At 38.1% G+C, this 23,127-nt stretch overlaps 3 protein-coding genes and 2 long non-coding RNA genes across 9 annotated transcripts; 1 reads left to right on the top strand and 4 right to left on the bottom strand.

Moving 5' to 3' along the window:
- Window positions 1-838: 838 nt before the first annotated feature.
- On the bottom strand, window positions 839-2,956 carry LOC144464569 (DNA-directed RNA polymerase III subunit RPC9-like). The gene is made up of 5 exons (XM_078172069.1): window positions 2,906-2,956; window positions 1,530-1,566; window positions 1,323-1,421; window positions 1,111-1,205; window positions 839-977 (listed from the first exon to the last, which is right to left on the bottom strand). The coding sequence occupies exons 1-5, from the start codon at window positions 2,911-2,913 to the stop codon at window positions 839-841; spliced, it is 378 nt and encodes a 125-aa protein (XP_078028195.1). The 5' UTR covers window positions 2,914-2,956.
- Window positions 2,957-3,382: 426 nt separating this feature from the next.
- Window positions 3,383-12,370, bottom strand: LOC144464695 (serine protease FAM111A-like). The gene is made up of 2 exons (XM_078172526.1): window positions 12,248-12,370; window positions 3,383-6,222 (listed from the first exon to the last, which is right to left on the bottom strand). Exons 1-2 carry the CDS (start codon window positions 12,353-12,355, stop codon window positions 4,288-4,290), a joined length of 2,043 nt encoding a protein of 680 aa, XP_078028652.1. The 5' UTR covers window positions 12,356-12,370; the 3' UTR covers window positions 3,383-4,287.
- Window positions 8,079-11,108, top strand: LOC144464696 (uncharacterized). Of its 2 annotated transcripts, XR_013492355.1 has the most exons (6): window positions 8,090-8,535; window positions 9,608-9,743; window positions 9,884-9,977; window positions 10,063-10,153; window positions 10,330-10,437; window positions 10,529-11,108. It is a non-coding gene; the product is annotated as an uncharacterized LOC144464696 (long non-coding RNA). The 2 variants fall into 2 exon arrangements; XR_013492354.1 differs by having other exon boundaries at window positions 8,079-8,535; window positions 9,608-9,977.
- A 516-nt stretch (window positions 12,371-12,886) lies between the features above and the next one.
- On the bottom strand, window positions 12,887-16,624 carry LOC117272759 (uncharacterized). Its single transcript, XR_004502966.2, has 4 exons — window positions 15,940-16,624; window positions 14,852-14,977; window positions 14,563-14,625; window positions 12,887-14,318 (listed from the first exon to the last, which is right to left on the bottom strand). It is a non-coding gene; the product is annotated as an uncharacterized LOC117272759 (long non-coding RNA).
- A 1,286-nt stretch (window positions 16,625-17,910) lies between these two features.
- On the bottom strand, window positions 17,911-23,082 carry LOC117272738 (serine protease FAM111A-like). 4 transcript variants are annotated; one of them, XM_033651784.2, is made up of 6 exons: window positions 22,524-22,678; window positions 21,814-21,912; window positions 21,535-21,660; window positions 21,337-21,399; window positions 21,074-21,172; window positions 17,911-20,969 (listed from the first exon to the last, which is right to left on the bottom strand). In XM_033651784.2, the coding sequence occupies exons 2-6, from the start codon at window positions 21,862-21,864 to the stop codon at window positions 19,041-19,043; spliced, it is 2,268 nt and encodes a 755-aa protein (XP_033507675.2). In that variant the 5' UTR covers window positions 21,865-21,912; window positions 22,524-22,678; the 3' UTR covers window positions 17,911-19,040. The 4 variants fall into 4 exon arrangements, with proteins under 4 accessions (XP_033507675.2, XP_033507690.2, XP_078028651.1 ...); XM_033651799.2 differs by lacking the exons at window positions 21,814-21,912; window positions 22,524-22,678 and adding an exon at window positions 22,721-23,082; XM_078172525.1 differs by lacking the exon at window positions 21,337-21,399.
- Window positions 23,083-23,127: the final 45 nt, after the last annotated feature.

Genomic DNA, 23,127 nt, shown 5'->3' with positions numbered 1-23,127 from the left:
ATTCTGATTGTCAACAAAAAAAAAACCCTAGCAGTCCATTTCTCAGTAGTAGACTATAAAAATGGGACCCACTGCCTCCCTGCTTGGCACTCAGCATCAGGGGCTGGAATTGGGAGGTTAGATCACCACATGATTCCCGAGCACGGCACCGCTGCTGCTCACCGCTCCCTCAGGGGATGGGGCAAATGCAGAGAACAAATTTCACACACTCAGGTGTGTGACAATCAGTGGAACTTGAACTTGAACTAGTCCCCTTCCTTGTCTGAGGTATTCAGCCCTAAGCCCATTCTAAAACAAGTCACAAACATATAGTTTCATTTTTATGTAATTTACTGGACAGCTGTAATTTTTAAAAACACTACTCAAACAGGAGTGAAAAGTGCATTTGTTGGGGACTATTTTCACCTGCACATGAATACACATTTGGTGCTCTAATGAGTGTATTTTTTAGCAGCAGGTTGTGTGTGTGTGACTGCTCCTGTTCACTGTAATGAAGTAAAAATGTCACCCGGTGCAACAGTGACGCTCACTGATGCGTTTCTATTGTTTTATACAGACAGAACATTTTGTCATTGGCCTTGGACTTTTTGTGGAATATGTTGACAAAAAGAAAAAAATATCACCAGACTTTTTCTTTAAACAAGTCTTCCTATATCCTCCTGAGACCCTTAGTCCTCATTCAAGGACATCACATTTTAGGTTTGCTGCACCTGATACTCCATTGAGCTTAATTTAGACCTGTTGCCCATATAATTAGCAGATATTAAAAATGCATTACAAACTAAAGTTCAGGTCTCAGGAGGATATAAAACCCTACAGCAAAAAATATGTGAAAGAATCAGGGAAATGCACACCAGTAGTGAAGAAGAGATAAAGAGAGGTAATGTAACATGTTATAACAGTTTAGTAAAACACTCACAAGCTGAATTTCCACTGCAGTCTGTGGCCGGTGGTTCAGTAGCTGCAGTTTTTCTGCCCTGATAGAGGAAAAATATCAATGAGCACTTGGTGTACGGAGCAGCACAAAAATACTGTGCATCTTATGTAATCTTTAACTTCCAAATGATAATATGAATGATAACATCTGTACTTTTATGAGATCTCACTGACTTTGTGAGTTTGTGAGGCATCATGGTGGTGAGGAATTCTTTGACGATCTCTGGACTCTGCCTGCAGCAGGGCGTCTTCGACAGGTACTTCAGCGTCTGTGTGGAAAGGGCAGAGGAAACCGTGGGCATGCTGCTGCAAAAGCGTAAAGGTGATGACACAGGCACAAAGAGCAGGTTGAAGTGAGCTAAGAGAGGGAGAGGATGTGTGCCGACCTCATACATGATGGTGTTGAGGTTCTGCTGCCCGATGCTGTGTTTGTTCCTCCCGCTGTCCTTCCTCTGTTCCTTCAGGTCCGTAAGGAGTTTGAACACCTGAGAAACACACAGACAGACAAGTCTGAAGCAACACTACGTTATTTTCATCTCTTTACTGAACACTACAAAAAGATTTATGTAAAGCACTGAGACATAACACGTTACCTCATAGTTACTGAGCATAGCAGCGTTAGCGTTTTTCCTGAAAAGAAGAAAATAAAGTTTAAACACAGAGTCTCATTCTTTGTCTTTACAAACTGTATGTAAACAAATAATCTAAGATGAAAAGGCCAACTTTCTAGCGTGTGGAGCTTTTAACCAGATGTCACTGTCTTCACTTCCAGTCACTGAATGAAGACTGTGAAATGTGACTGAAAGTTCCCAAAGATTGTAGGGGTGGGAATCACCAGAGGATACACGATATGATACGATCACAACACTTAAGTCATAACACAATATTACTGCAATTTGAAATATGTCTCGATATGCCGAACATTGTGATAAACTTTGTCAGCATCTGTTTGATCTAATAAGACAAAGTTTTCAGTCTGTTCATCTCATTTCAGCCATTTTTTTGCAGCAGCAAAATGTATCTAGTGGACTGAAAATGCAATTGATTATATTATTCCCATAGGAATGGGATTTCAATTTCATTTGTATTTGTAATATTAATAATGCATACATTTAAAAGATCGATACTTGACACTGTGTGCTGACGATATGATATTGCCACACAAAAGTATCTTGATACTATGCTGCATCGATTTTTTTCCCCACCCCTAAAAGATGGATGGTGGACATTTTACTAGTTTGATAACATAAAAATAAGAAAAATGACTATGATTAACAAGAAACTGAGATTTAGATTGACACACAGGGACAAATAAAGAAGGCTAAGTGCACTTTACAAAGTGTATGTGGTGCTTTACTTATTTATTTATTTATTTAAAAAGTGTATCTATCTCATATTTTTTTCACATCAATTGATCTTTAAAACATTTCTTTAATTATTTTTTATGTTTGTCTATAAAATGTCTGAAAATATTTTTTAAACGCACATTACAATTTTACAGTGGTGTTCAACTCAGAGTAGGCCGACAAAACGCAAACATATTCAATTCATACGTCTATTATCAGTGAAATGACACAAAAGACAGAAGAAAAACAGTAAATCATTATCCTCAATGACTTCATGACTCAAATAAAATCACTAATACAGAGGCTCAGTGTTGTATTGACAGCTGCCTGAACCAATAAACTAATGTTTTATCTGATTTATTCACCTTCAGAGTGTCTTATTATTATTTTAAAAAGACAGAGAACAATTTAGCGCTTTTCTTTTGCAGTCCCAGAGACCTGACAGTGTGTCTCTGCAGTCTGCTTCCCACAGCTCGGTCAATAAACTAACCGGAAACTGCGACAAACACGTTGCACCTTTAACCATACTGTTTAGCTACATTAATAAACAATAAATACCTGCCGATCAACAAACTCATTGTGTTAAATTCTACAGTTAAAATAAATTAAAAAAAAATTCTTACACTTCCATTTCGCCTGACACTTAGCTTTGGTCCGTTGCAAATGTGCCCGTGTGGAAAATGTAACCGGGTCAAACGTTCCGCCCTGCATCAAGCTGGCTTTAATATTGTAAATTCAGCGTTTTTATGTGTTATTAATTAGAGATTAATAAAAGAATGATTAAAAAATGTGCCCGTGCTTGTGTTAGACCGTTTGTGCTGACTTCTCCTTGTTTCATAAAGGCTAGTTTATGACTTTTAAACCTTTTCCATGATGTGAACTCTAATGAAGACATGAGGGCCACATTGAGTGAGTTTATGGAGATCCAGATAAAGAATAAAGCATCAAACTGCACATAAAATTAAGACATCATGTTCAGTTGGTGCCACTCTTGTCTATTTATCTCAAAATCAGTGTCAGAGATATTCAAGGTGACAAATTCTCTCATTCATACATTTATGCTGTGGATAACAGCAAAGAATACACAATCAGAATCCAATCAGAAAATCAATTTATTGGATAATTAAAACAATCATTTTTTATTTATTATAATTTTTTTTCCAGAACATATTTTACCAGGCTAGATTCCTTCAAAATCCCAACTCTCATTTTAGTGATAGTGATCAGTGATATTCAGCCAAAGACAGATTTCACAATATCCAATATTGTACAATTGTTTTTAAATGCAATGTATTTCTAAAAAAAAAAAGGAGAGGAAGAAATCAAAATCTCAAGTGTGATTTTCTTAAAAACAGTATAAAGACAGAATATCAAAAAGCATAAAACACGTCTTTGAGGCTGATAATATCTGAGTTAAAACAAATCTCATGACATCATTTTTATATCATTTCAGTTTAAAGACAGAATATCAAAAAGCATAAAACAGACCTTTGACACTGATAATATTTGAGTTAAAACAAATTTCATATCATTTTATAATATATTTTTTTAAAAACAGTATAAAGACAGAATATCAAAAAGCATAAAACACGCCTTTGACGCTGATAATATGTGAGTTAAAACAAATCTCATGACATCATTTTTATAATATAATTTCTTAAAAACAAACATTCCTCACACAGAGACTCATTAGGACATGCACTGAACCAACTGTCAGTAATTTGTCAGTTAATGAACAAAGATTTTGCAGTCTTACTGAATAAAAGGAGCATTTACAGATACAAACATGGCTAAAAATGACTATGGAGAAACTGGTTACCTTTATCTTAAAACTGATTGATTATGGTTACTTTAAACAATTATAATATAAGGTTTTGCCTGAGATCTTTCACGCAGTCACTGCACTCCTCAGGTGTTAAACAACAGTATCCTGAGTATGAAAACAGACATGACATGCTGTGTTGCTCACTGCTGAAACTGCTCACACTGTATCTTCTGTCAGCACTTAGACTGTGTACGCTTCATCAATGTCCATTGGGACAGGTTCCTCTCTCTGAGAGAAGAATTTAAAGAATGTCTTCAGACTCTCGTCACCTGTGGCCAGTGAATTGTTGACTGCATTTTTAAATGCTGTGAGATTTCTGCTCTCAACCACTTTCTTTAAACTGGTCATGGTGTTTTGGTGTCGTGGATTACCGCAAGCCAGGTACTCTCTTAACACATCGAACCTTCCTCTTTCCACCATTTGGAGAATGATGTGTTCGTTAATGACGGACAAAGGATGGGCAAACTCTATGACACTCTGCCTTTCACCTCTTGCATTGCGGTAGGGATATCCGCCTGAATGCATTGCAACCACATTGCAGTGCTCGTCAAAGACTGGAGAGCCAGATGAGCCAGAATAAAAGCAAGACTCGTAAGTTAAAAGCTGTCTGATATGTTGCACATCTTCTGTCACACCCTCAAAGAACTGCTGAGTAATCATCTGAATGCGCTGTTGGTTCTCACTGTAGTGATGGTTTTCCGGCAGAACGCCATCTGGATTTTCACTGTGATGCCTCTCTACCACCTGGTTTCGGTTTGCAGTCGGAATAATCAAGCATGGATCTATCTTTTTCACACCACCATCAGGATGCCCAATAATGCAGATCCCACCACTTTGGGGAAGAAATCCAAAGTGCTTTAACAGAGCATCAGGTAATGTCTGATCAGCACAGACCCTCAACAACGCCCAGTCACACTCGTAGCTTGACACATCAGAACCGTATTCAAATCCAACGACCTCTTCCACTGCTGCTTCTGACTCCACGGGGTTTAGACTTTCGAAAGAGAAATGGACAGTGACTCTCTCATTAAGTTGCCTTGTGTACTCATTATAAATGCCTTTAACTACATGAGCATTTGTGAGGACAAAATTGCCAAATAGGAGAAAACCACTTCCTTCTGGTCTGTTATTTATTCTGACCTGGCAAACAGAGTTACTGAGATCCATCAGTGTCTTCATTGTTTTCACTTCCCTGCATGTTTGAGCGTTCTTTCCAAACTCTACGCGGAAGAGATTCTGGATACGAGAGAGCTTAGATCCTTGCAGCGTTTTCTTTCCTTTCACTACATCTTGAAACTGAGAAGACAGGTGGCACTGCGTCTTTTTTGAATTGGGAATTTCATGCAATATGATTTCTGGTGCCATGTTACCATTTAGCTTTGGTTTCTTTTTTGGTATGTTGTCGTTCACTGACTCAGCTGTGGTGGTTGGCTGCTTTGAAGGATCTGGGTTTCCATTACAGTCAGATATCTCAGCTTCATTTTGCATCATGTAAGCATCATCAAGACTGCCAGGCGGACTTTCTAGTGGACAAGAGTCATTGAGCAATATGATCTTGAAAGTTTCACCATCAAGATCATCAACAAAGCTGGACATCCCAGTGTTTGCGTCAGTGCTCGTGTGAGAGAGCACACAGTTCTTCTTAAATACAAGATTGTTTAAACGACCATCTCTTCTCAGAGCTTTCCTCACTTTTTCGCCTTTGTATGCATAAACAGTCATTTCACTAAAGTCTGTTTTTAGTGCCGGGTTTCTCATGATATTCACTACTTTTTTACCTCCCTTTGTCCGTACATGAAACATCACAAGCTCGCCAGATGGTCTCTTTCTTTGAGGACGAACAGAACCACCAACCGATTGCTTTGGATGGTCTACAGCTTTGATAAACTTGACAGTCAGTGGATCTTTTTCAGTCAAGCTACAGGGAAAGTGTGAAGTGATAGCTTTTCCATCTCTTACTATAACAAGCTCCTTGTTTTTGTTCTTTTCTGCAATTCTTCTAAACTCTGAATTTCTCTTCAGCAAGTCCTCGACAGTTCCTCCTTTACCGCGCTCTTTGAAATTCTTGTCACCCCAGCACCAGTGGAGAGAATAGCTTTCATCTGACTCCTCTTCCTAGAAATGAAACAAAATTAAGTCTCACTTCATTGAATCAAATCAAAACATTTTATTTCCTGTTAAAACCATACCACTCTCAAACCATCCATCCCCTCATGAAAAACTGCTATTAAATTACTACACAAAACCTATTCGTGTAGTAGTGGCTGTGTAGTCACCTGTAGTAATTGTGTAGTAAATCTGTAGTTCATACACTACTCATGACACACCAGTAGAGCTTTGTAGTAAAACAGTAGTGTTTCCAGTAGTAACCAAGCAGAGTAGTGAAAAAGCTGTTAAAACACTACTGCTTCATTACACAGGCATTTAAATACTGATTATGTAGAGATTTTACTACTTGCTCATATAGTGAATATGTAGTCACAACACTACAGCAACACTACTTATGACACACCAGTAGAGTTTTGTAGTAAAACAGTAGTGTTTCTAGTAGTAACCAAGCAGAGTAGTGAAAGAGCTGTTAAAACACTACTGCTTCATTACACAGGCATTTAAATACTGATTATGTAGAGATTTTACTACTTGCTTGTATAGTAAATATGTAGTCACAACACTACAGCAACACTACATATTTTAAATAGTGATCAATTAGATTTTAGTGCTTGAATATACATACTTGATGTGTATACACACAGTAGTTTTTCATGAGGCTCTGTGTGTATCTTAAGTATCATAGTGCTCAGAATAGACAATGAGAGCCTACTGTAAAATTGTTTTTTGTTTTTTATATATAGAAGCGAAGGTAATTTCTCAGGGATTTCATTTCGGGATATTCCACTGACCATTCATATACATTTACAATTCAATAAAATTAAAGGATATTTGTGATATAATACAGTAACTGAAAACACAACAGAATTTTTTTAATTGAAATGATTTATTACTTTATAATTATCCAACCACACACACAATTTACAAAAACAGTTGTAGCCTGGCGAAATTAAACCAGCACAGGACACAGAAATATCTTTTGGGGTCTTTAATCTGAATAATAGAATATGGTGTTCAGCAAATAAAAAGAAATAATAAGTTTCCAAAAAAAAAGGCAGACTGTCCTCTGCCCTATCTGCAGTCCTTGTAGATAAATAAAAAAAGCAATTGTTTAAGTCTCTAAGAGGAGGTAGAGCTATAATCAGTCAGATGTGACAACTGTTTTCTTGTTGGACTAGTCAGGAAACACTGTCCTGACAATTATAGTGAGATAAGAGTAGGAAAATGAAAATGTGTACATATGTGTAAGTTGCCCAGACGCACAAAAAAGTCTCTGCCACCAGTGCTCTACTCCAAACAGTAAGTTGGCCATTTTGATTCAAATCAATTCAATTTGGCATTGATTTTGTGATTTCCACACCTTGTAATTTAGCGAACTCTACAGATACAAAAACAACAATCAGTAGTCATTTATTTTTCTAATTTTGTTAACAACTCCCTTTCCATGTCTGTGTTTCTAATTTGCTGCAACATTATGGGTAACATTAATAGCCTCTAGGCCCTGGGGACCTGGGGGTGAGTGATGACCTGAGGCTCTGGTCATCCAGCGACCTGACTCAGGACCAGTTTCTCTGCCTTTTGTTGGACGTGATGGAGGTGGAGGTGGAGGTGACCACCACCTGTGCTTTTTTCCACATGTTCATCTACTCAACAGGATGTTAGGAGACTAGATGTGTGGTAATCAGCATCAGTTGGTGGTAAAAGCTACTCAAGCTGAAATAGTGACTGAGTAAACTTTTACTTTGTTTAATATGTGGAATATGAATAAAACCAAAGTGAGGAGCAATCATGGGTCTGTTTTTAAATTTCATTTTCACCCAATTATTAAAAACATTGAACAACATTTAATGACTTTCTCAAAGACTAATATGAAAAGAAAGTGATGTTACATTTAATATGAGTTACGTCAGTTACTGTCAGTGATTCTTTTTATGACCGTAGCTGTGTATTTCTCCCCTGTTGTCGTGGTGAATCATAGTATCGGAGCTCCATTGATGATGGCTTTATCACTAAGATGCTCAAGTCAAAAATGTCTTATCTTTTGACTGCTTGTCTCTGATATCTCCGAACAGTTTTCCAAGAAATGTCTGATATTTACTTTGAAACCGATGCTATATTGCTGCATACTCTGTAGTTCTTATGCACAGAGCATGGCTGGCAGTGAATGCTTGAAAGGCATAGCAACAGTAACCAAGGGAGCGGGGCTTAGCTAAGGATCATGTTATCCAATGACATTCCGTTTGGAGCTTCCACCTTGTTCCCCGGCGCTGCGTCGTGATTGTTTGTCCCTCTTCATCGAAGGACACGGCAGTTATTACGGTAAGTGGTAGGAGCTTGCTTGTAGCGTAGTCATTTTGTGAATGTTGCTCGTGCTTCTGACATTATATGTGGGTTTGTATGCTATATAAACTATGTGTGTACCTACATTATATCAATTGGAATGTATTGTCACTAGCTCAGCTCAGTAAGATACCGTAGCAGTTCGTTAGCGTAGCCGTTCGTTGGCGTAGCGGCTAGGTAGCGTAGGACTTACTTAGCCCCCAGCATCCTTCGACTCAGCAGGAGAGTGCGGTATTTTAGATATTGCGTCAGCTCACACTGGTTGTTTTTAAACTGTGGAATATTCAGTGATTAAATTGCAATGTTTTGCCATTAGCTTAGCTTAGTAAGCTAGCGTAACTTAGCGGGTAGTTAGCGTAACGGCTAGTTAGCCGCCATTGTTCTCTGACTCGACCAGAGAGTGATGTGTTGTAACTTAGGGGAGAGGGATGTCGAACGGAGCATTTTTTCATATTTCCCTCTCTGCACAGAGGTGCATTTATTTATAGTAACCACATTTTATAGTGAACAACATACATATGTCCTCTACAAATCCCGACCATGTTTGCAAAGTTTGGATGAATGAGTCGCACTCAATCTAGCAGGAAATGAAGCTCATCTCCCTGTTTGCCTCCGCATGCAGGGATGAACAGATCCACGTTATAATTAACCGCAAAACACGTAAATAACTTCATATTACTGGCGTGTAACACTCATTAATGCTTAAGCAGAGTCCTCTGGGAAATGAGAATGTCCAATTGAAATAATCTTCTCATGTTTAATGTCTGAAAATGAATTACATTTGTCCAATGCTCTGTGATATAGCCTACTGTTTTTATGTATTTATTAATGTAATTAAAGCTTTATGTGTGTGTGGACATAATTGATTTAATAATACAAGTATTTGAAGAAGTTAGAATGCAGTGTGGTCGTGAAACTGTTTGGCCTTGTCAATCAAAAAAGTGTATCAGTTGTGTGTGTGTGTTTGTGTCAGCTGCTGTCATTGTCAAATCATTAGTAAATTATCAGTTTGATTTTAATATGCTTAATAACTGGGTCTTTATACTTTTAGATGCCCCGTGGCAAGTCCTACCGTCGCTCTGAGGCGGCTAAGTGGAGGATGGCGGAGCGACAGTTGGCCTCCAGTGACGCTGGTGCATGTATATGGCGTGCCTTCTTGAAATCAACTTTTCATGTATATCCTTGCTGTATGACTGAGTTAAACTCCTAACTTTGTGTATTTTTATAGTCTTGAGTTCACATATTGTGTTGAAGTGCTTGAACTTTGAATTTGGTCTCATGCTGTTCTTCCTCGGATCTCTGATGCTGTCTGTGTCATGGCCCCTAGGAACAACCTGACAGCCAGCAAGACGCCTAAGCAAGGAGGCATAGCTTTTGGCCAATACCTGGCCACTGTCTGCAGCGTCTGGCCGACTGCACAGGTAGGTTATTCATGTATTCTTTTTAATGAGGCAGATGTGTACAGGTCAATATGATTTTGTCATTAACCATTATTATTTTGTTTAGGTCTTCGCTGGAACCTTGTCCCACACTTGACAGTCCCGGGGGATATCCAAGAGTTTTTCCGGCATGAATTTCACCGCGTCAGCATGTCTCGGTATGTTTGAAAATAATGATACATGGTTCTAAACAGTTTTATGAAGGCTTATGAGAATTATATATTTTACATATCATTTCTAATATTATACCCATTATGGTTTTCTAATAAGAAAGTTGACATTGCCTTTTTTCAAAAAACTGTGTTTCTTTTCTTTTTCCTTTTTTTTTTTTAAGGTGTGAAATATTTTCACCACGCTGACCGCTTCCCCCTGAACAACCGCAAGCTGTGGTGCTGTGATGGGCCCCCCTCCTGAGTGGACGTCTGTACAGTCGGGCAGGAAGGTAAGAGACTGAACTTTGTAAATATGTTCCATGAAATAAAAATAAGGTTGTGAATTGATCCACTTTTTTTTTTTGCTTTTTGTCATTACAGAGGAACCACTTTGAACATGAGCATGGCTCTGGTTCATCACAGAGACAAGTGGTTCATCATGTGGTATGTTTAACCATGATATTTACATAACAGTGATAGTTTGTGTGCTTTATCTAAGAAAATGACAAGTGTTAGAAATAATCTACATGTCTGTCAGGTGGATGGAGCTCCAGTGGCCTTGCGAGAGTGTTTCATTCATATTGTATATGGATTACGCTCGTGTAATATCACATAGGATCACGCTTGCGCGGGTCCTAGTCCTTTTTTTTTTGCTAACCAACTGGTCTTTTTGTGTGTGTTGGGGTAGTTCCTAGGGGGTAGTCTAGCTGTTCTTAAGTGCATTCACAAGACACCTGAAGAAGCCCATAGAGATACTGTATGTGTGTCACAGAGGATAGTCAGGTGTCTGGTTATGACAAGTTCGAAGAGACAACTCCGTAGTTCTGGTTGGAGGAGGGTTCCTTGGGGGTAGTCTAGCTGTTCTTTTAAGTGCATTCAATGGCACAAGACATGTTCCTGATCAAATATGTAATGTAATTAATGTATGTAATAATTTGCAATAAAATTGTATGATATTTTACACCCTGGTTTCACGTCTCACCTGAATACTGACTGAACCATGATACTGAACTGGTAAATGGTAATGAATGGGACAGTTTCATCATCAGAAATTGTAAGAATGTTGTAATTTAAGAGTAAAAGTCAAGGAATTAATTGTTTATATGTAGTCATTGCTTAATAGCAAGACAAAAGTAATTAAGTGGTAATCATGTAGGGTTTCAGTAGTAATTTCAAAAGGGTTGTGCAGCAATTAAAAGTAATTCAATAGTGATGAGTAGTGATAAAACACTACACACACAGAAGGATGTAGTAATTCCATAGAGATTGTGAAGACATACAGCAGTAAATATGTAAGCATTGTGTAGTAATTCAATGATAAATGTGAAGGGAATGAATAGTGATTATATAGTAATTTCCCAAAAGCCAATAGTGAGACAGAAGTAATTAAGAGATAATCATGTACAGTTTCAGTAGTAATTCAAAATGGTTTGTGTAGAAATAAAAAGTAATTCAATAGTGATGAGTAGTGATAAAACACTACATATGCAGAAGGATGTAGGAATTCCATAGGGATTGTGAAGGCATACAGCAGTAAATGTGTAAGCATTGTGTAGTAATTCAATGATAAATGTGAAGGAATGAGTAGTGATTATATAGTAATTTCCCAAAATCCAATAGTGAGACAGAAGTGATTAAGAGATGATCATGTACAGTTTCAATAGTAATTCAAAATGGTTTCTGTAGAAATAAAAAGTAATTCAATAGTGATGAGTAGTGATAAAACACTACATACTCAGAAGGATGTAGTAATTCCATAGGGATTGTGAAGGCATACAGCAGTAAATGTGTAAGCATTGTGTAGTTATTCAATAATAAATGTGAAGGAATGAGTAGTGATTATATAGTAATTTCCCAAAATCCAATAGTGAGACAGAAGTGATTAAGTAGCAATTGTGCAGGGATTTGAATAGGCATCATGTAGTAATTGTCAGTAGTGATCAGTAGTGAAATCACCCAATACATTACTCATTACTATTCAAATCACTACACAGCTCAATAGCAATCAAGTAGTGAAACAGTAGTTTTTGTGTAGGTATTTAGTAGTAGTGATGAGTAGTGATTCAGCAGTGTTTTTTCATGAGGGTCCGTTAGCTATACCTGTTTATCCAGTGGCTCACGAGGGACTGGAGCCGATGCCTGCGGACTTTGGGTGAGAGGTGAGGTACTCCCTGCAGGGGTCGCCAGTTTATCACAGGGCTGACACATAGAGACAGACAACACTTAAACCTTTCTGTTATTATCTCAGAAACATGGCTGAAGTGAAATCAAAGCACATATTAAATAGATTTTTACAATGTGCCGCTAATGCAAAAGAAACTAACAAAAAGCAAGAAGTTGAGCCACAAAGTTAAATAAAAATGAAGACAAGAAGCATGGCTCTGGTTCATCACAGAGACAAGTGGTTCATCATGTGGTATGTTTAACCATGATATTTACATAACAGTGATAGTTTGTGTGCTTTATCTAAGAAAATGACAAGTGTTAGAAATAATCTACATGTCTGTCAGGTGGATGGAGCTCCAGTGGCCTTGCGAGAGTGTTTCATTCATATTGTATATGGATTACGCTCGTGTAATATCACATAGGATCACGCTTGCGCGGGTCCTAGTCCTTTTTTTTTTGCTAACCAACTGGTCTTTTTGTGTGTGTTGGGGTAGTTCCTAGGGGGTAGTCTAGCTGTTCTTAAGTGCATTCACAAGACACCTGAAGAAGCCCATAGAGATACTGTATGTGTGTCACAGAGGATAGTCAGGTGTCTGGTTATGACAAGTTCGAAGAGACAACTCCGTAGTTCTGGTTGGAGGAGGGTTCCTTGGGGGTAGTCTAGCTGTTCTTTTAAGTGCATTCAATGGCACAAGACATGTTCCTGATCAAATATGTAATGTAATTAATGTATGTAATAATTTGCAATAAAATTGTATGATATTTTACACCCTGGTTTCACGTCTCACCTGAATACTGACTGAACCATGATACTGAACTGGTAAATGGTAATGAATGGGACAGTTTCATCATCAGAAATTGTAAGAATGTTGTAATTTAAGAGTAAAAGTCAAGGAATTAATTGTTTATATGTAGTCATTGCTTAATAGCAAGACAAAAGTAATTAAGTGGTAATCATGTAGGGTTTCAGTAGTAATTTCAAAAGGGTTGTGCAGCAATTAAAAGTAATTCAATAGTGATGAGTAGTGATAAAACACTACACACACAGAAGGATGTAGTAATTCCATAGAGATTGTGAAGACATACAGCAGTAAATATGTAAGCATTGTGTAGTAATTCAATGATAAATGTGAAGGGAATGAATAGTGATTATATAGTAATTTCCCAAAAGCCAATAGTGAGACAGAAGTAATTAAGAGATAATCATGTACAGTTTCAGTAGTAATTCAAAATGGTTTGTGTAGAAATAAAAAGTAATTCAATAGTGATGAGTAGTGATAAAACACTACATATGCAGAAGGATGTAGGAATTCCATAGGGATTGTGAAGGCATACAGCAGTAAATGTGTAAGCATTGTGTAGTAATTCAATGATAAATGTGAAGGAATGAGTAGTGATTATATAGTAATTTCCCAAAATCCAATAGTGAGACAGAAGTGATTAAGAGATGATCATGTACAGTTTCAATAGTAATTCAAAATGGTTTCTGTAGAAATAAAAAGTAATTCAATAGTGATGAGTAGTGATAAAACACTACATACTCAGAAGGATGTAGTAATTCCATAGGGATTGTGAAGGCATACAGCAGTAAATGTGTAAGCATTGTGTAGTTATTCAATAATAAATGTGAAGGAATGAGTAGTGATTATATAGTAATTTCCCAAAATCCAATAGTGAGACAGAAGTGATTAAGTAGCAATTGTGCAGGGATTTGAATAGGCATCATGTAGTAATTGTCAGTAGTGATCAGTAGTGAAATCACCCAATACATTACTCATTACTATTCAAATCACTACACAGCTCAATAGCAATCAAGTAGTGAAACAGTAGTTTTTGTGTAGGTATTTAGTAGTAGTGATGAGTAGTGATTCAGCAGTGTTTTTTCATGAGGGTCCGTTAGCTATACCTGTTTATCCAGTGGCTCACGAGGGACTGGAGCCGATGCCTGCGGACTTTGGGTGAGAGGTGAGGTACTCCCTGCAGGGGTCGCCAGTTTATCACAGGGCTGACACATAGAGACAGACAACACTTAAACCTTTCTGTTATTATCTCAGAAACATGGCTGAAGTGAAATCAAAGCACATATTAAATAGATTTTTACAATGTGCCGCTAATGCAAAAGAAACTAACAAAAAGCAAGAAGTTGAGCCACAAAGTTAAATAAAAATGAAGACAAGAAAAATAAGGTTGTTTACAGTATCAAATGTTTTTTTATTTGCCAACACAGATACAGCATAAATATGACAAACCTTTGCAGCAGGTTGTAAATTAGGAGGCTGACAGCTTTCCTCATTCTGGTTAGATGTCCTTTTCTTGAGATATCAGACAGAAAAGTTATTTATAGAAATGTATATTATGGAATGAACATTTAAGACTTTTGACAGGTTATTTCTTAATTCATTTCCTTGATAAAAAGGACAGAGCTAAACGAAATTGACAACACCATATAAATTTGTAGTCTTGCAAAGCAAAATGCCGTTGTTAACATATAATTAATGTTCTGAGTGTACATATCATTATACAGGAGAAAACTGCTACCTTGACAAATCTGTCCATTGGGCCATTACTTGTGGGCCTCAACTTTGGTCCCATTTTTAATGTGTTGCTTCTGGCTGAATTTTAAGGATGCAGAAGATGAAGATGATGATGGTGTGGGATACTACCCTGAGGAAAAGGCGAAGAAATATGGTTAATTTCAAATGACTTAGAGTCAGAGGTGGGGTTTTTTTGGTCCATCTGCCGCTGTGGTTCGTGGATTCTAAAATCTACCAGCAACTCAATAGATTAGCATTGTTTTTCTGTTTTGTTTTTTTTGTTTGTTTTTTTGTGGTTTCTGGTGCTTATTTCCAACCCTGCTTTACAGTACACATTGAGTCATCACTTAATGTATCCGCACCAATATGACATTTACTGCAATTCAAAACAAAACAAATGTAAGGTGGTCAGCACTATTCATGCATGCTAGGATGTGGCATGATGCCATCTCATTATCCAACAAGTGTGTGCATGTCTTGTTGTTGTTGGAAAGGACACATATCCTCCTCACTCCAATGCCACAAAACTAAACTTACAAAATGACATGTAGGCTATGCAAATACTTATTTTCATACATTAATACAAGAAAGGTATAGCATACAACCAAACGAAGAACACTCCATACAATACATATTCATTGTTAGGCCACATTATTCAGTAAACACCTGATGTTACTCCTTTTAATTCTGTATTTTTTATAACATTTTTGTTTTTACATTTTTTTTATATTCTCGCGTCAAATACCAGGCACTGATCTGTCGTTACTTGCTAACATTTCTTTCCCAGATGTGCTACATAGCGGTTCTGCGCCTGCTCACAGTACCGTTATGACGTGGATTGAGGTTTGTTGAGACATGCTACCTCTGAAATCTCAAATTAAGATGTTAAAATTGAGAATAAAATATGTCCCTCATATTCTTACAGTACACTTCTTGCTGGGGTACTGCTATCCATTCGCACTAAGCTAAGTGAGCACTTTAACTCGGCATGAATCAGCAAAACAAAGTCGACTTCATCATGTAACACGTTATATAATTTAGCTAAGTTAGCTTATTTAAGGACACCGTTACTATGACACATAAGAACCATACCTATTCGTTTCGTCATTTGTCACAGCTTCACAAAAAGTGGTAAATAAACACCATCTTTGAAGGGACGAGCGTCGTGTCGAACAATTCTTCCGCCTTTTTTTTCTTCCGCCTTTTGAATATCCCGCCAGCGAGACCGACTGCGTTCGTTATCCTATGTCTAAGGTTATCCTCAGAGATATCTGTTATCCTCCCCTCCGCGTGTCACCGTTTTAAAAATCCCCGTCGCTACGTGGAACTAGTCTCACTTTACCAGACCTTTCTCGAGACTTGGTTTTAAGACTGAGCGTGTAACAACGGCAAAAATATCAAAGTTAGCAACCTACACGCTAAAATATCTTTTTATGTTTTATGTGGCGCTTTCCTTTGCGGGGATTCAGGCAGTTTAATGCCAGGGTGCAAGTGTTCCACCAGAACAAGTTCCCCTCCGACACTGTTTTGCAGGGCACCGTTGTTACGTCATAACCGCCAAAGACGATTGTGATTGGTTCAAATCTGACACAGCGCTTATGTTCAAACTTGTGTGGAAGAAAGCCCGGCTGTGCTTCACATTCACAGTTTACACATAGAAAACCTTCTTTTGTTGCTTTCTACAGTGAGGTCAAGCAGTACATCGATTCCATTAAATTTTCCCTTAATCAAAAGGCAATTAAAACCATTCATATTTGTGATCATTTTAATATTTTCTTGTAAACTCTTATCCCCCCTGGCATATGTTATATATGACATATGTGTGTAATAATGTTGAAGATTTGCATTCTGTAAACTTATGTGTTAAATAAATTTATAAAAAATCATCATCTGTGTTCATGTTTAATGGGTAGTGTTTAATTTCTGCTAAAATGTGATTACAATATTTATAAGTTACCTGTAAAGTTAACACATTTCAATAAACAAGCTTGTCTGGCCTGGAAAATGACATACAAACACCATTTTCACCAATTAATTACATTTGGTAAAAAGATATTAAATATAAAAGGAAATATATTATTGGAAATGGGTTGACAGTGTTATTATGTTGATTAGACAACCTGTTAATACTGAGGGGCAGACACTGACAAATAATTAATCTCCAAATTCAGCTCTCCAGTTGCGCCCACAGGCAGTAGTTATTGATGCTTTGCCAAGAAAGGTGCTGAGGTTCAGCAATTGCGGATTCAGTCATCGGCTATCTAGCAGAGGTATATTCATCTGAGAAGTTGAAGTTACCAAGAATAAATCTATCAAGAAATACATCAGGAATCACATACAAGCTGTAACTCTGCCCCCATTAAGGTTTTCTTGGGCATCGCTTTATGATGAAATTAACTGTCACAAAGTGTGGCTGACTGGAGACAAATTCTGTCTTAATAATAAAGTTAAAGAAGTTTCCTGTACAATGTTGCATCCTATATATCCAGCATAGAAAAACATTGGAGAGATTTAGACGTCATACTGAATATTCTTGTACTTTCTGTGAATTAGAAGAAGAAATAATGTGCCATTTGTTCTATCACTGTAAATGAATACCAGAATATTTTGGGTGGATGTTTAACTTCGTGTTCATGTCTGTTTTAAACCAACAAAAAGAAAAAAAATGATTTACTCTGCAAGTAAGTCTTCATCTATGAAACCCTGCAATAAAAAATGTGTGAATGAATGATGGAAATGTACACCAGTAGTGAATAAGAGATATGGAGAGGTTACGTAACATGTAATAACAATGCTATAGCATGTTATATGACAGTTTAGTATGACACTCACTAGCTGATATTTTCCCCCCATCAGAGCAGAAAAACTGCAGTTACTGAACCACATCAGTATTTGGTGTACAGAGCAGTATGGATATACTGTGCCTCTTATGTAATCTATAATTCCACATGAAAATATGAATGGTAGCAAAATCAGTGTCAAGAGATGTTCAAGGTGAGAAATTCTCTCATTCGTACATTTATGCTGTCGATAAGAGCAAAGAATACACAATCAAAATCCAAGTATCAAAAAAAAAAAACACTTTATTGGATACTGTAAAATCCTCATTATTTATTTGTTCGTTTCATTTCTTTATTTATACAGGAAATGAATTAAATGTACCATTGTGTGTTACAGTTCAAACTGGCCTGACTCAGTTAAAAACTGGTTTGTAGCAGGTTCCTGTTTTGCCACAAAAACACATTACAATATAAAGTATAAACAGAAACAATCAGCAGAGGCAAAACAACAAAACATAGGCAGCTACATAGACATTGCAGAGTAGCGGACTGAAATGGAGTGAGTAAAATGGGATATGGGATTTAAATCAGTGGTTGCAGGTCCATCCTTCCATCAGATAGTGTTTAAATGTGTTTGAAATGTGTAAAAGACAGTATTGCTCTGATGTAGTGTGGGATCTAGTTCCAAAACTTAGTGTGATTGTGACAAAATGATCTCTGACCGTAACTGTAATTGTAAGGTGGTAGAGGAATAAGTGCATGCGAGACTGATCTAGTCGTTGCTGTCTTGTGTTGTGACTTGGAAGTAGTGCAGTAAGTGTGGGATTGGAGATATTGTTCAGGATCTGAAAATAGAATTTAATGGCTGGATTATTTGTGTAGTTTTGAAAAGTTAGAGGGTTAGAGCGGGAGAGTGCGATGCAGTTATAACTGGGGGTTTTTTCACGACGTAATTTCCTTTATCTTAAAACTGATTGACTATGGTTCATTGGTGTTCATTATGTCTTTAGTTTCTGATAATGACTTTGGTTGTTCTTTTATCTCAGACATGTGTTAGGATGTTACATATCTCATATCATTTTGGCGGAAACTTCTGCCTTCCTCAGAAGTGTCACTTGATGGTGGTTGTGACATGTCTTTATCAGCTGATCTGTCAATCAGCTGATGTTAGGGAGGCGTGATCGTCCTGTCAGTTTTGACGGGACGAGGGGGCATACATGCTCTCCCACACCTGGAGCAGCGTCCTGGAGAGGCGGCGGACAGACAGCAGGTGACGTGATTGTCCCGTCAAAAGTGACAGGATAGTCACGCCTCCCTAATATCAGCTGATTGACAGATCAGCTGATAAAGATGCGTCACAACCACCATCAAGTGACACTTCTAAGGAACTCACACTGTATCTTCTGTCAGCACTTAGACTGTGTATGCTTCATCAATGTCCATTGGGACAGGTTCCTCTCTCTGAGAGAAGAATTTAAAGAATGTCTTCAGACTCTCGTCACCTGTGGCCAGTGAATTGTTGACTGCATTTTTAAATGCTGTGAGATTTCTGCTCTCAACCACTTTCTTTAAACTGGTCATGGTGTTTTGGTGTCGTGGATTACCGCAAGCCAGGTACTCTCTTAACACATCGAACCTTCCTCTTTCCACCATTTGGAGAATGATGCGTTCGTTAACGAAGGACAAAGGATGGGCAAACTCTATGACACTCTGCCTTTCACCTCTTGCATTGCGGTAGGCATATCCGCCTGAATGCATTGCAACCACATTGCAGTGCTCATCAAAGACTGGAGAGCCAGATGAGCCAAAATAAAAGCAAGACTCGTAAGTCAGAGCCTGTCTGATATATTGCACATCTTCTGTCACATCCTCAAAGAACTGCTGAGTAATCATCTGAATGGGCTGCTGGTTCTCACTGTAGTGATGGTTTTCCGGCAGAACACCATCTGGATTTTCACTGTGATGCCTCTCTACTACCTGGTTTCGGTTTTCAGTCGGAATAATCAGGCATGGATCTATCTTTTTCACACCACCGTCAGGATGCCCAATAATGCAGATCCCACCACTTTGGGGAAGAAATCCAAAGCGCTTTAACAGAGCATCAGGTAATGTCTGATCTGCATAGACCCTCAACAACGCCCAGTCACACTCGTAGCTTGACACAACAGGACCGTATTCAAATCCAACGACCTCTTCCACTGCAGCTCCTGACTCCATGGGGTTTAGACTTTCATAAGAGAAATGGACAGTGACTCTCTCATTAAGTTGCCCTGTGTACTCATTATAAATGCCTTTAACTACATGAGCATTTGTGAGGACAAAATTGCCAAATAGGAGAAAACCACTTCCTTCTGGTCTGTTATTTATTCTGACCTGGCAAACAGAGTTACTGAGATCCATCAGTGTCTTCATTGTTTTCACTTCCCTGCATGTTTGAGCGTTCTTTCCAAACTCTACGCGGAAGAGATTCTGGATACGAGAGAGCTTAGATCCTTGCAGCGTTTTCTTTCCTTTCACTACATCTTGAAACTGAGAAGACAGGTGGCACTGCGTCTTTTTTGAATTGGGAATTTCATGCAATATGATTTCTGGTGCCATGTTACCATTTAGCTTTGGTTTCTTTTTTGGTATGCTGTCGTTCACTGACTCAGCTGTGGTGGTTGGCTGCTTTGAAGGATCTGGGTTTCCATTACAGTCAGATATCTCAGCTTCATTTTGCATCACGTAAGCATCATCCTGACTGTCGGGCTGACTTTCTGGTGGATTAGACTTATTGAGCAATATGATCTTGAAAGTTTCACCATCAAGATCATCAACAAGGCTGGACATCCCAGTGTTTGCGTCAGTGCTCGTGTGAGAGAGCACACAGTTCTTCTTAAAAACAACATCCTTTAAACGACCATCTCTTCTCAGAGCTTTCCTCACTTTTTCGCCTTTGTATGCATAAACAGTCATTTCACTGAAGTCTGTTTTTAGTGCCGGGTTTCTCATGATATTCACTACTTTTTTACCTCCCTTTGTCCGTACATGAAACATCACAAGCTCGCCAGATGGCCTCTTTCTTTGAACAGAACCACCAACCGATTGCTTTGGATGGTCTACAGCTTTGATAAACTTGATAGTCAGTGGATCATTTTTAATCAAGCTACAGGGAAAGCGTGAACTGATAGCTTTTCCATCTCTTACTATAACAAGCTCTTTGTTTTTGTTCTTTTCTGCAATTCTTCTAAACTCTGAATTTCTCTTCAGCAAGTCCTCGACAGTTCCTCCTTTACCGCGCTCTTTGAAATTCTTGTCACCCCAGCACCAGTGGAGAGAGTAGCTTTCATCTGACTCCTCTTCCTAGAAATGAAACAAAATTAAGTCTCACTTCATTGAATCAAATCAAAACATTTTATTTCCTGTTAAAACCATACCACTCTCAAACATCCATCCGTTAGCTATACCTGTTTATCCAGAGGCTTGCGAGGGACTGGAGCCGATGCCTGCGGACTCTGGGTGAGAGGTGAGGTACTCCCTGCAGGGGTCGCCAGTTTATCACAGGGCTGACACACAGAAACAGACAACACTTAAACCTTAAACTTAAAGAAACTAACAAAAAGCAAGAAGTTGAGCCCCAAAGTCAAATAAAAATGAAGAAAAAATAAGCTTGATTACAGTATCAAATATTCTTATTTGCCAACACATATACAGGATAAAAATGACCAACCTTTGCAGCATGTTGCAAATTAGGAGGCTGACAGCTTTTCCCATTCTGGTTGGATGTGCTTTTCTTGAGATATCAGACAGAAAAGTTATTAACAGCAAATGATAAGCATTAACGTAAAAACATAATTAATGTGATACTGCTTATATGAAACTGACAAGATTTGAGTGGACATTTCATTATACAGGAGAAAATTGCTACCTTGAGAAATCTGTCCATTGGGCCATTACTTGTGGGCCTCGACTTTGGTCCCATTTTTAATTTGCTGTTTCCGGCTGAATTTTTAGGATGCAGAAGATGAGGAAGATGATGATGTGGGATACTACCCTGAGGAAAAGGCAAAGAAATATGGTTAATTTCAAATGACTTCCAGTACATGTGAAATCTTTACTTAGTGTATTCATATTAACACATTTATTGAGAGTCACTTTACTAAAACAAACACACACACTCACAAAACAAATGTAAGGTGGTCCTCACCCTATTCATGCATACTAGGATGTGGCATGATGCCATCTCATTATCCAACATGTTTGTGCATGTTTTTTGTTGTTGGGGGGGACAAATATCCCCCTCAATCTAATGACACAAAATGAAGCCTAATTTAAGCAATTACATATAGGCTTTGCAAATGCCCATTTTCATAAAATAACACAAGAACGGTGTAACATACAGCCAAATGAATGACAGTGTATATAATACACAATCCACTCTGACTTGTGTATGCTAGCAGTAGACACCTAACGTCACTAGTTTTATTTCTGTATTTCTATTCTATCTTTTTTCAATATTCTCGCTTTATAACGCGAAGTCAAATGCCAATGATCTGTCGTTACTTGCTAACGTTACCTACCCAGATGTGCTAAGTTACATAACGGTTCTGCGCCTGCTCACAGTACCGTTAACGTTACACACTGGGTCAGGAGGTCCGTCGAGACACGCTACCTCTGACATCTCAAATTAGGATGTTGAAAATGAGTATCAAAATATGTTCCCCATATTTTGACAGAAGACTTACTCCTGTTTGCAATCATTTTGTGATAGGTTAGCGAGACTTTGCTATCGATTTGCGCTAAGCTGAGTGATTATCCTCGACAAGGCAGCATGAATCAACAAAACACCGTCGCCTTCTACATCATATAACAAGTTATTTTACGTAGCTAATTTAGCTTATTTAAGAACACCGTTACCAGTACTCATGAGAACCATATCTGTACACAGCTTCAGTAGTCACAGCTTCACCAAAAATGTTAAACAAACACCAGGGAACCATGTTTGACAAATTCCCCGCCTTTGGGACACTCCGCCTGTGAGACCAACTGCTTCCGTCATCCTCCGCTGTCAGTGTGTCACCATTTTTAAACCCCCCTCGCTACATGGAACTTACCAGACCTATCTCCACACTTCACTTTAACACTGAGCGAGCGTGAAACAAGAGCAACAATATCCAATTCATGTTTTAAGCGTCGCTTTCTTTTGCGGGGATTTACACAGTTTAATGCTAAGGTGCAAGTGTTCCACCAAAACAAGTTCCCCCCGACACTGTTTGGCAGGGCACCGTTGTTACAGCACCGCCCAAGACGATTGTGATTGGTTCAAATCTGACACAGAGCTTAAACGGTGTGTGGAATAGGGCTTTGCTCTGCTTTCATGTTTAATAGATGAAGATAAATGGCTGCTAAAAATGTGATTACAACATTTATAAGTTACCTGTTAAGTTAACACATTTCTATAACAAGCTAGTATGACCTGGAAAATGACCCACAAACATATTTTTTTCATTAATTAATTACT

The sequence above is a fragment of the Epinephelus lanceolatus genome, chromosome 11, assembly GCF_041903045.1.
Source record: "Epinephelus lanceolatus isolate andai-2023 chromosome 11, ASM4190304v1, whole genome shotgun sequence".
NCBI lineage: Eukaryota > Metazoa > Chordata > Actinopteri > Perciformes > Serranidae > Epinephelus > Epinephelus lanceolatus.
The sequence above is the reverse complement of the archived record's forward strand: the minus strand, read 5'-3'. Positions and strand labels throughout refer to the sequence as shown.

Coding starts and splice junctions, on each gene's coding strand:
- LOC144464569 (XM_078172069.1), bottom strand. Junction 1,422..1,529: donor CTATGCTCAGTAACTATGAG/GTAACGTGTTAT, acceptor TGTGTTTCTCAG/GTGTTCAAACTCCTTACGGA. Junction 1,206..1,322: donor TCAACACCATCATGTATGAG/GTCGGCACACAT, acceptor CTTTCCACACAG/ACGCTGAAGTACCTGTCGAA.
- LOC144464695 (XM_078172526.1), bottom strand. CDS start 12,355: ATGTGTCAGCCCTGTGATAAACTGGCGACCCCTGCAGGGAGTACCTCA. Junction 6,223..12,247: donor GTGAGCCACTGGATAAACAG/GTATAGCTAACG, acceptor TTTCATTTCTAG/GAAGAGGAGTCAGATGAAAG.
- LOC117272738 (XM_033651784.2), bottom strand. CDS start 21,864: ATGTTGGATAATGAGATGGCATCATGCCACATCCTAGTATGCATGAAT. Junction 21,661..21,813: donor TCCTAGTATGCATGAATAGG/GTGAGGACCACC, acceptor CCTTTTCCTCAG/GGTAGTATCCCACATCATCA. Junction 21,173..21,336: donor ATTTGCAACATGCTGCAAAG/GTTGGTCATTTT, acceptor TCTGTGTGTCAG/CCCTGTGATAAACTGGCGAC.